Below are 12,473 nucleotides of genomic sequence, written 5' to 3'. Positions count from 1 at the left end.
GAACTAGAAAGTTTCATTATGTTATGGAATGTTTGAAGCTTCTTTAGATTGCGTAGAGTTTGAAGTTTCTAGGGCTTGATAGTATATCTTGTCACATTGCATGCAGAGTTCAAACAAGCAAAAGAAATGGAGGCTAATGTTTGAGATTGTTTGCAGCTGAAACAAAGTACTCTCGAGCAACATTTTTGGTTTATCTGCTAAGCTATTACTTGATAGTGCCTTGCAGGGGAAGCAAAAGTCTGGGAGCACAGACTTCTGAAATACGTTGCATGCAACATATATTAATGAAAAGTATTGGCTGAATCAAGTGTTGATGGGGATGCTACTTTAGCATTTAGATAACTAAAGCTCATGACAGGTCATTTGGAGATCTTATATGGGTCGTGCCATACTAATTTGTAATAACAAATTTCTGATTTATTTTTAAATGTCTATGGGACATTTATGGTTATGCATTTATGATAGGATAGGCATCCCCTTATTGTTGCCTTCATATGAAGAGGTTCTCAGTAGTAATGTCTTATCGATGGAAAATTGAAGAGTGTGTCAATGTCTGTCTTATTTAAGAAAAGTCATGCCTTTGGCAACATCAAGTGAGCGAGAGCAACAGCAACGGGATGGTTTGTTTTTTTTAAATAGTTCAGCAAGGAAGGGGTATCCTACCCATAAAAAGGAATGTTGATGGTAGAGAATGATTCTTTCTTTCGGACCTGGGTTTCCATACATTAAAGAAAATCCTGTTGTGTTATGTCTTATCAAGTCAGTAAACTCGCTTTCTTTACAAGGATGGTTGGCAGTTGTCATCCCTAGTTGGGGGCTCTCCGATTTCTACACATGGCAGTTGTCATCCCTAGTGATTCCTGTCGGAATTTATCTACCCTGTATGTTTAGTTATCGTCCCTAGTGATTCATGTCGGATATTCAGTACTGCATCTATTGCTTCTAATGGTTTTTTGACCTTTAGGATACAACAGTTTGGAAGTTGTAACATTATCAAGGTTATCAGGGGTCGTAATGCTAACGTAGTCCATCTTTCATTCGAGTTGCATGAATGAAAGCAATGTTTATTCTTCTAATATGAGGCCCCAGTTAGCTCTCTTCTCTTGTTGATGATTCTGTATCTTATTTATGGTTCTCTAAATTGAATCTGGATATACAATGACAGCTTTCACACAACTTCTTAATGTATCCTGTGTTAGTTTCTTGTAGTCATAGCTTGACGCACTGTCGATAAGCTTGACGCACGATCGATAGCCTGACGCACAGTTGATAGCTTGACACACGGTCGATAAGCTTGACGCACAGTCGATAGCTTGAGGCACGATCGATAAGCTTGACTCACAGTCAATAAGCTTGACGCACAGTCAATAAGCTTGATGCACAATCGATAAGCTTGATGCACATTCGCTTGACGCACAGTCAATAGTCCAGATTGATGCTCGATAAGTCTGTCTGACACTCGATATGCCTGACTGGCGCTCGATAACCCTTTTCACTATCTCAATTCTCGGAAAAATTTAGCAGCACCTCCTCTAGATCTGGATAGTGCCTAAAAAATACCTGAACGTTTTTAATACCAGTCGGACTCCCGTATTTGGAGGTTATATCAGGAAATCGAAATACTCCTAGCACCAGTCGGATTCCTGTAGGAATCGAAGCTGGATTCAGAGGTTATACACAATGGCAGTAAAAATCCGAGATCTGGAGGCACGGAGGAGTTCGCTTTCTTCGAAGTATTGATTCCCCCCTACCTGATACAAATCCGAGATGCAATAGGGTCTCAGGTGAACACACCTTCAGTATACAGCCAGATCAAAGTCTTCCTGATTACTGAGTTGCATACTCAGATACTCGCAAAAAATCACAGAAAAAAGATTGATCCCACTCTTAAAACTATGAAACTCCATGGTTAAAATCTCTGAGTTCATTGTTTCTTTAAAAGCTTCACACCCCACTTCCATGAGCTCCTGGTTTTCTCTTTTGGGCCTCCCACTTCCAAGTTCCTACCTCTATTCATGCTCTCTTTCTTCCCAAAAGTTTATATATAAGATATATTAATTTAATAGGAAGCATGAGAAGTGTCAAAAGGAGGAGGGAGAGAGACACTTGGAGAGAGAGTGATGCCAAATACCATAACATGTGGCTCCATGGAAGTAGAGGGAATAAGAGGGTGAGGCAATCATGACCTAAGCATCATTAAATGCAAAGAAGATAAGTACAAAGAGATGAGGAGAAAAGGTGGTGGTCTTAAGATACTACATGAGAAAAATGGACCATCACAAAAATTAACAATAAGTTTTTTTTTTTTTTGGATGGAAATTAACAATAAGTGTTTTAAACTCATAATTTAAAATTAAAATAACAATCCCCCACCAGTTTCAAAAATTACTAGATGGGAAGAAAAAGGAAGTGAGATTAGGAAAGGAAATACATAATTGAATGTGTCGTTTAGACTTGAACCTCCACTTCATGTTATACAGAACATTTATCAGGACAGTGAGTGGATGAACCTTGAATTGTGTTCATCAAAGATAAGTCTCCCACATACCACATATTTCCTTTCAAAGGCAGTTAACAAAGCCTCCTTAGTCTCGGAGGAAATAATACCTTCAGGAAATCGCAGAGTTTGGAATCCATGCTTTAGGAGACCTCTCATAGAAGAAGAAACCTTGGAGTTTATGTCCCTCTTGGACTCCCTCCACTCCACCTTCCTCGCCCTCTCAAGGTCAGACACCTTGGTCTGGACGCCCTCGCCTACCAGTTCCTTCACAGTGGCCTCTTTCTACAAGAAACTTCTGCAACCTTCTTTCCCCTTAAACTCGAACTCTGTGCTCTCCAAAGTTTGGTCATCCATAGCCCCCCCAAAAGTACAAGCCTTCCACTGGATTATATGTTTCGAACACGCACTCACTATAGACCTACTCCAGAGAATCCCAAAAGTACAAGCCTTCCACTGGATTATGTGTTCCGAATGCGCACACACTATAGACCTACTTCAGAGAAGAGGTGTCGAAACTCCTAATAGGTGCGTCATGTGCCTAAACGAAAAAGAAACAAACCCCCACTTGTTCATTCACTGTCAGATTGTCCTTCAACTTTGGAGTCGAATTATCCAACTTTTTGAAATATCCTGGATCACCCCCCCTTCAATTCTGGCGTTGACTTCCTGTTCCTTCGAATCTAATTGGCCGAAGTCGGGCAGGATCCTCTGGAAAGCCGCTCTAGATGCTACGGTGTGGACCATTTGGCTAGAAAGAACTTCGAGAATTTTTCGTGGTATCAAAATTGAGCTCCCAGCGTTGTTCCACAAGGTTACGTCGATGGTAATCTTTTGGGCTTCCAACCACAACTTGTTCGCTGGGATTTCGGCGGCTAGTTTTCTTTGCAACTGGGTGAACCTTATTTAATTAACCCCTCACCGCAACCCAAGAGTATCGTACTGGACCCCCCCACCGGTGGGCGATATTAAGTTCAATTTTGATGGCTGCTCCTTGGGAAATTCAGGCCTAGTAGGCGCAGGAGGAGTCTTCCGTGACCATAACGGTGAAGTCATGTCATCCCTCTCAGAACACCTTGGCCACAAAGACTCACAGTTTGCAGACGCCACGACCCTATTGATGGGAACCAAGAAATTTAATCCTTCCAGGGCGTACGCCTGAACATAGAGGGAGATGCCAAAAATGTAGTACTCTGGGCCGCTAGAAAGGCCTTTCCTCCTTGGTACCTAGCACACATTTTTTACGAAATTGAGCATACTTGTAGGGGTATAAACGTCTTATGGACGCATATTTGGAGGACGTCCAACAACTTCGCAGATCGTCTCGCCAAGGAAGCCGCTAGGAACCATCCTTCTGCACACGTATAGATGCGCACAACATGGAGTTTTATATCACTAACACTGCGGGGAGGCCTCCTCTTTCTAGATTGTAGTCTTCTATCTTGTAACGGGCAGATTATATAAGCTCCTATCTTTTGCCTCACTGGTGATGCTAGAGCCAGTCTTCTAGAACAGGTCACTCCCTAGTGTCGCTAGTGACCAATTTTTGGTTGAGAGACCTAGTCTGTGGGTTATCTCGACCCTTACTTTTGTAAAAAATCTTACTATTATAATATTTACTTTTAAACTTAAAAAAAAAAAAAAAAGTTGTGACTTTCTAAAAGGCTTGCGCATGTAAGCGTCTGTGCCTTATCTGGTTTTTATGGGCGCTCTAGGGAATGCCTAATTCTCATAGGAAGTGGCCTTCACTTCCACACTCATATAGGTGAGTCAATGGAAGATGTTTTGTAGTGCAACATCCCATCCTAGGCCTTACATCATCTAGGCATATTGAATCACTAAGAGTCTCTACTCATTGCAATAATTGTACCAATAGCAGGGATGAGGTAGAAATTTATAAATTTCCATTGAATAAAATTTGTACAAACATTCATCTGGTATCACACGAGTAACTTGTTTTCCGTTTGAACCTTAGATTTGGGATTGCTTTGTCCTTAGGTAGGGTTCCCATCACTCTGTGGCATAATGCTAATAGGCTTGAATCCCATCCCTCTAGCTATCTTCCAGACTTGGTCCCTTGCAAGGCCTTTGGTTAATGGATCCGCCAAGTTCTGGTTTGAGTCGAACATTGAGTAGTGATATAACTCCATCTTCCAACAGAAGTCTAATTTGATTCTGCCTCAAGCGAACATATCTAGATTTGCCAGGATAAATTTTACTTTTCACTCGATATACTGCAGCTTCATAGTCACACTGAATTGAGACTGCAGGCATGGGCCCAGAGACAAGTGGTACGCCTACCAACAAGTTCCTTAGCCACTCAGACTCTTTATTGTGGACTTCCAAGGCTATTAACTCCGATTCCATCGTGGATTTGGAGATACAAGTTTGCTTCTTGGACCACAGGCGACAACACCCCCACCATAGGTGACGATCCATCCTCTAGTAGACATGGATTCTTCGGAATCCGTAATCCAGTTTGCATACGGTGTCCTTCCAGTACAGCGGGGTCACCGACATAATGTACACTATAGTCTATGGTTCCTTTGAGATATCTCAGTACCCTATAGACTACATTCCAATGCTCTTGACCTGGGTTATTGGTATATCTACTCTGTTTACCCACAACAAAGGCTATATCTGGTCTAGTGCATGACATTGCATACATTATACAATGTACATCCAATGACTCCGACATCGTCTAATTGGGAGACATGATTTTCATGGTGCTTTCTGAGCATCAAAAGGGGTTGAAGCTGGCTTGGAATCAAAGTGATCAAAATTTTTGAGCACTTTCTCTATATAGTTGCTCTGGGTTAAAACATACCCAGTCAAATGTCTCACTATTTTAATTCCAAGTATCACATCAGTTATCCCCATGTCTTTCATATTAAATTCAGAAGACAATAAGCTCTTTGTCCTTAATGCATGCAATATTGCTGCCTAGTATGAGCATATCATCTACATACATGCAAATTATAGCTATCACACTATCACAAACTCGAGCGTATACACATGTATCAGTATCACTGATCTGAAATCCATGTGATAAAATAATTCTATTAATTTTTTCATGCCATTGCTTGGCTGCTTACTTCAAACCATATAGGGATTTCACAAGTTTACAAACTTCATGCTCTTGTCTCTTAAGGACAAATCCCTCAAATTGCTCAACATAAATTTCTTCATCTTGTTCATCATGGAGAAAAGCTGTTGTGACATTCATCTGATGAATCTCTAGATGGTATATAGAAGCCAATGCTATGAGAACTCGAATGGTAGCCATACGAGCAACTGGTGCATAGGTATCAAAGAAATCGACACCTTCCTTTTGTTTAAATCCTTTTGCAACCAGTCTAGCTTTATATTTTTTAATGGTACCATCCACCTTTATTTTCCGTTTTAAAATCCATTTACATCCTAAGGGCTTAGCACTAGGAGGTAACTCTACCAATATGCATGTGTTATTCTCCAGCATCGATTTCATCTCATTGTTGTCTGCCTCCCTCCAGAAAGGAGCGTTCGTTATGTGAGAACATGGCATCTTTGAAAGTTTTAGGATCTTCTTCAAAAAAATACATCTAGAAATGACCAAAATCATTTGGCTTCTTGATTTTCTTACTTCTCCTTGGTTCTAAGTGCTCAAGGTTTTCATGCTCATCAACTTTACGTTTACAATGTCGAGCTTCATATCGATTATCCTGCTCACCAATAAATATTTGTTAAAAAAAGTATGCATCCGTGGACTCCAGGTCTAGAAATCCATATGCTTTGCTGTGTTCAACATAGCCCACAAAAACGCACTAAACATACCTGGGTTTAAGTTTGGGCCTCTTAAGGTCAAGGAGCATTACCAAAGGCTGCACATCCCCAAACCTTGAGAAATCCTAAATGAGGTTTCTTACCTTTCCATCGTTCATATGGTGTAGAACTAGAATTCGAATATGGTATATGGTTTAAAATGAAACAAGCAGACATTAGGGCCTCTCTCCAAAGATTAGCAGGGAGGTTTGAACTGATGAGCATGGCATTGACCATATCCATGAGAGTGCAATTTTGTCTTTCAGCTAAGCCATTCCGTTGTGGTGTGTATGGGGTAGTAACTTGGTGAATAATTCCATTGTATTCACAATAGTTAGTGAAATCTGCGGAACAATATTCACTACTTCCGTCACTTCTAAGAACCTTAATTTTAGAATTCAGTTGGTTTTCAACTTCTATTTTGTAGACCTTGAATTTCTCAAATACTTCATCTTTATTCTTAATCAAATATACATAAGAATATCTTGAGAAATCATCTATGAAAGTGACAAAGTATTTTTTCCCACCACGAGTTTGTATGCTCTTAGATCATAGGCATCAGTATGTATCAATTCCAATAACTTGGAACTTCTTCCTTCTTTAGGAAAGGGTTTTCTTGTGATCTTTGATCGTACACATACATCACACATAGTATTCTCTAAATTCGTGCACTTAGGAATCAGGTCTAGAGTACTCATTTTTCTTCTTTCTTTCCTTCAATCTTGATTCCTTTTTCAATCTTCGGTTTCTTCCTTCTCGGACCGTCAGCTGTGTGAGCTCTGGCGACCATTTGAGATTTGTATTCTTTGACATCTCGAAGTCTAGTCTCCTCTTCAATTCTTAGATGGGTCATCAATTGTCGAGGCTAAAGTCTTTTGACTTATGCATCAAAGTATTTTTGTAGTCTTTTCAGGAAGGTGGGAATTTGTCAATTATTGCCTTGACATGGAATGCTTCATCAAGTTTATTATCATTTGATGCTAGGTCATTGGTTTTGATCTAAAAATCATGAATTTGAGCCAATATCGACTTCTCTTAAGTAATTTTAAAGTTATAGTATCTGCTAATGGGATACTTCTTTGTGCCAGCATCTTCTTCCTTATATTTAGTTTCCAAAGCTGCCCATAGTTCCTATGCAGTTGGCATTCTTGAGTATAGATCAAACAACGAATCACTTAAAGCATTCAAGATATGCCTTTTACATATATAATCATTTTTATCCCATGATGCAATATCTGCAGAAGTTTGATCACCGATAGTTGTCAAGGAAGTACTTGGAGCAATAGGATGTGGTTGTCTTAGCACATATTCCACTTGTAAGGCCCTAAGTAAGAATAGTACATTCGACTGCCATCATTTAAAATTAAGTCCATCAAAACGGTCCAGCTTGACAAAATCCTGGATCACTGCTTTAGGCGAGCTTGCAGCAGCCATCACGTCTGGTAAACACTTTCAAAATTGTTAGTTTCTTGTAGCGATAGCTTGGCACACGGTCGATAAGCTTGACGCACGGTCGATAGCTTGACGCACGGTCAATAAGCTTGACGCACAATCAATAAGCTTGACGCACAATCGATAAGCTTGACGCACGGTCGATAGGCTAGACTGACGCTCGATAAGTTTGACTGATGCTCGATAAGCGTGAATGATGCTCGATAGGCGTGAATGATGCTCGATAAGCCTGATTGACACTCGATAAGCTTGATTGAGGCTCGATAAGCCTTTTCACTCTCTCAATTCTCGGAAAATGCAACAACCCCTCCCCTAGACCTGGGATAGTGTCTAAAAAATACTTGAACGCTCCTAATACCAGTCGGACTCCTGTAGGAATCAGAGCCAGATTTGGAGGTTATATCAGAAAATCGAAACACTCCTAGTATTATAGGGTCGTTGGTGAACAGCCCTCTAGGATAAAGCCAGATCAAAGTCTTCTTGAGTTGCATACTCAAGATACTTGCAAATAATCACGGAAAAAAGACTGATCTCACTCTAAAAATATGAAACTCCATGATTAAAATCTATGAGTTCACTATTTCTTTAAAAGCCTCACACCCCACTTCCATAAGTCCCTGGTTTTCTCTTTTAAGCCTCACACTTCCAAGTTCGTACATCTCTTCATGCTCTCTCTCTCTTCCCAAAGGTGTTTACACAAGTAAACACAAGTTTTATTATTTTAATAGGAAGCATGAGATGTGTCAAAAAGGAGGGAGGGAGACACTTGGAGAGAGAGTGATGCCAAATATCATAGCACGTGGCTCCATGGAAATAGAGGGAATAATAGGGTGAGGCAATCATGACCTAAGCATCATTAAATGTACAGAAGATAAATGCAAAAAGATGGGGAGGAGAAGTCCAAAGATACAACCTGAGCCTGAGCAAAATAGACCATCACAAAAATTAACGATAAATAAGTTTTGAACTCATAGTTTAAAATTAAATTAACATCCTGGGTCAACTTCATTTCAACATAGATGCGTGAATGTTAACATCTCGGACCTGATCTGGATGAGCCTAAGTTTGTGCATGTCTTTTATGCATGTGTACTTTCTTGACACCTGCTTATGACTGGTCTTAGCTTGTTAAGCTTGGCATCCATGACGCAGATTTGTAGACAAAAGTCTCCATGCAATTTTATTAAAGATAAATGATGTAATTGGTGTGTTTCACATTAATCTTCAAATCCCATGACCCATGGTGTAGATAAAATAGGATTGGATTTGCCCATTTGCCTGCTAACTCAATTCTTATTTGTCAAACTCGTGGAAAGCAGTTTGTAAACTTCACAAAGATCATGTCTGAAAACCAAGCTTTATCCAAAAAAGAAGCAGCATTTGCTCTGGCTGCTCTCATGGAGATTCCCTTTCAATTTAAAGCCACTCAGCAGCTTGGATATCTTGGGTAATGAGCATCTCTCTGCCCCACTTCCCTTCAAAAAAAAAAAAAAACTCACACACACATGAAAAAGAAAAAACAGTACTTGAAGAATGCTGAGATGTTAACTTCACAGACGACGTAAAGGCAAGGCATCACGTTTGAGTCCCCTTCCACCACCACCTCAAGTAATTGCTCATGATGATGCCATCAATGTGTACCCACACACCACCAATTTCCAGTCTACTTCCCTACATAATAGCAACGATGATACAACCACGGGGCCGGTATGCACTACCCTTGGCTTTACTGCATTTCTTTTCAATTAGTTGCTTGCATGTGGTTGATTGTTCGGAGTCTTGATTTTGTGAATCCATTTCATGAAGGTTTGTCCCATATGCTTGACAAATCAAAGAGACATGGCTTTCGGCTGCGGTCACCTGGTGAGCACTTCTTATCCTTTTCTATGTCACTGATTTTAAGGTTGCCTGAATAGAATACGAGGAAAATTATAAGGCATTGTGTTGGAGAAGTACATATGATGTTCAGGTGCCTAGAAATTCGTGAGCATAATCAGCAAGTGGTTGGCATGGTCAAGCTCTTTTCTTGTTACCATTCTGCTTCTCATCCCGTGCTCGATGCAACCGAACAAATTGTTCTTTTAAAGAAAATGTAGTCTAGAACTTCAAACCCTGGCCTAGGGAAGGAAAGTTTATGCATTTTACCTTCTTTAATATTCCCAATCTGGTGTTTGTCACAACATGTTTTCCTAAAAAGAAGTTAGATACGTATAGTACTGCACTAGGAGTGCATATGATAAAAAACTAGGCCAACTGTCAGAGACTACCTTATATCTTCTACGGCATTTTCTGATCGGGATCATAAAACAAAGACCTTTTACCTTTGGCACAAGGTAAGGTTGACTCTGACTGTAAGCATATGAAAGTGGGCTCCAGGGGAGTGGCACAAAGTTTGAGAAAATTATTTTCAGACTTTGTGTATTGTCAATGGTATATCCTTAAATCCTCCGATTTTACATTTAACAGTTGAAAGTGATTGCGACCTTTTTGTACCAAATATGAATGGTCCTATTATATGTTTTTCCTTTCAGATTTAGAACAAAAGTGTCCTTTCTCAAATTCTGTAAACAACAGAGAAGCAATGAGGTAGGATATCACTGTTTTATGTTTCCTTTTAATCCAATTTTTGTATTGCTGGATGTAGAAAGAAAAAATAGCTAACAAACATTTTATGGAAAATAGTAGTATATAACCACCTCTCTTTCTTTTCTAAAGAGCATTTTTCATGACTGGTGTTCTACAAATAGGATGGAGCGAGTAGAGGCGGCTCGTTATATGAATATCAGAATAGGAAAGTACAACAACTATTTTCTTTTTTTTTTCCCTTTCTAATTGTTTAGTTGACCTTTCGATTTTGGTGTATTGAAATTCAGATTGATGGCATAAATGGTGTTAATAAAAATAGTAACAAGCATATGAGGTTTTCTGAAATAGAAGATCATTTGGAGGCTCTCATTGTTTCAGAATATCTGATGCATAGTAACTCAACTTCCAGGCGTGTTATAGGCTGTTTATCTATATTCCCAAGAAGTCATTATCTGTCAAGATATTTACTTATTGGAATACCAACATATCATGTACACATTTATCCTAGGCCCCATCCTGTTTTCCTTCAATATGTTTTGTTGCAGCAATGTGTGATGAGCAGTTTTCCCTGATAGTCTTGTTGTTCTGTTTGTTAAAGACATGTTCCGAGTGTGGTGCCTCTCTATCGTTGTGCCCCATATGTCGGAGGCCTGTAAGCACACGCTTGAAGCTCTACTCCTAGGCCATTGTGAAGGAGCCTGACCTCCTCGCTATAGGGTTAGATCCTGGCTCCTTATTTCACGGGTTTGTAGTATAATGCTTTGGTTGATCAAGATGTGTTTGAAAACGGACAGTTCAAAAGCATGTGTACATATGGCTTGTGGTGACTGATTACTTTAAACCTTTAATGAATTATTGCAAGTAGATAAATGAAGATGGGGTGGTTTCTATTGCAAGAGTGAGCATAAAATGTGTATCTATGGTTCGTGGCACTGAAGCCTTCTATAATGAATTATTGCAAGTAGAGAGAGAATTCCGTGGTTTTTATTGCTAGAGGTTGCAAGTATATGGTGTGCTACATTTATTTTTCTTTTTATTTTGTTCTTTTTGGTACTTTGGAGTGTGACATGCGAATATGAGTCAATTATTAATTGAAATGTCACTAACAGAGCGAGTATCTTTCCAATCAGCATTTGATGCTGCATGAAGTGGTCAGATTGTGCTTTTGATCCTATGGGCAAAACAATTGGCTAAGAGATTATTGATTATTATGACCTGAAAATTCCTAATCATATTTGATTAATCTTCTCCACAAATCTCAGGACACATAGGAAAGAGATTCTGAGCTCCTAGAACATTTCATTCGATTGTCCATCACATGGACGGTAAATGTTGGAGCTGGAATGAGTCGTTTCTTTCTCTAAATTGTTCTTAGAGCTGATGACTGACCATTTGGATGTTGGTCCAGCAACTCCCCTCTGTAGTTGGTGTTTTGGCTGCGGGACCACCATATTGTTCTTGGATATTAGCTGTGGCTGAATTTGTGCTTTTCTTGTAATTTGTAGTTTCTTGGCATAATTGTCCATTTCCATAAGAGCTCCATTAATTTACGGCTGGAAATGCGGCCGGCTTGGGCCGGGCCGGGCTTGGGCTTGTCTTGGCTGGGCCCTAGTGGACAGCCCTAGTATTTAGGGCCGGGCTATCGGGTCCATTGTCAGTCGTATTATGATGGGCCAAAACTGGCGGTCGAACTTCCTCGTGTCGTGGTCAGTTGTGTGCCAGCTTGGATGCCACATGTTCAAAGATCGCCAAGCAGAGAATTTGTGCGTTTACTATCATTAAAAAGTTGAATATTCTTCCACTTGACCGAGGAAGGGATTTTGATTGGCAATCAAAGCTATAGCTGGGATGGTGATACTGTCGTCTTTCTTATCATGTGTGGATGCATGCATCCAAAGGCTTGTTTGACTGGCTTGGTAAATAATTGCACCAAGTTGCCTTACGTGGTGCCATGCATAAATAATGTACTGCGCCAAGTGTTTCATTTGTTGGCGCTATTCTAAAGCAGTGTCTCAAAAGTGAGTGATCGAAGTTCTATAGATAATCGGGCGAGCTTGTTAGGAGCCGAGCAATCTATATCACTGGGTTTCAACTATTTCAATTTTTTTTTTATTAGTTTTAAAATTTTCAAAATTAAA

General features: G+C 39.8%; 1 protein-coding gene across 4 annotated transcripts in view; it reads left to right on the top strand.

Annotated features, from left to right (window-relative positions):
• The window catches only part of LOC18444902 (E3 ubiquitin-protein ligase RGLG3), a 53,260-nt gene extending 42,029 nt beyond the window's left edge, over nucleotides 1-11,231 (top strand). For 2 of the 4 annotated variants that reach the window (XM_011629001.3, XM_088851631.1), the window contains 4 exons: nucleotides 9,069-9,196; nucleotides 9,306-9,456; nucleotides 9,556-9,612; nucleotides 10,934-11,231. In XM_011629001.3, the coding sequence (XP_011627303.1) occupies nucleotides 9,069-9,196; nucleotides 9,306-9,456; nucleotides 9,556-9,612; nucleotides 10,934-11,017 (420 nt within the window). In that variant the 3' untranslated portion in view covers nucleotides 11,018-11,231. Of the gene's footprint in view, nucleotides 1-106; nucleotides 535-9,068; nucleotides 9,197-9,305; nucleotides 9,457-9,555; nucleotides 9,613-10,933 lie in introns of those variants that run through there. The other 2 variants (XR_016044184.1, XM_088851630.1) reach the window with 1 other exon arrangement.
• Nucleotides 11,232-12,473: the final 1,242 nt, after the last annotated feature.

Source organism: Amborella trichopoda, chromosome 11, assembly GCF_054954075.1.
Source record: "Amborella trichopoda isolate Santa Cruz 75 chromosome 11, AtrichopodaSantaCruz75HAP2 v2.0, whole genome shotgun sequence".
NCBI lineage: Eukaryota > Viridiplantae > Streptophyta > Magnoliopsida > Amborellales > Amborellaceae > Amborella > Amborella trichopoda.
This window is presented reverse-complemented; position numbering and strand designations above follow the sequence as displayed.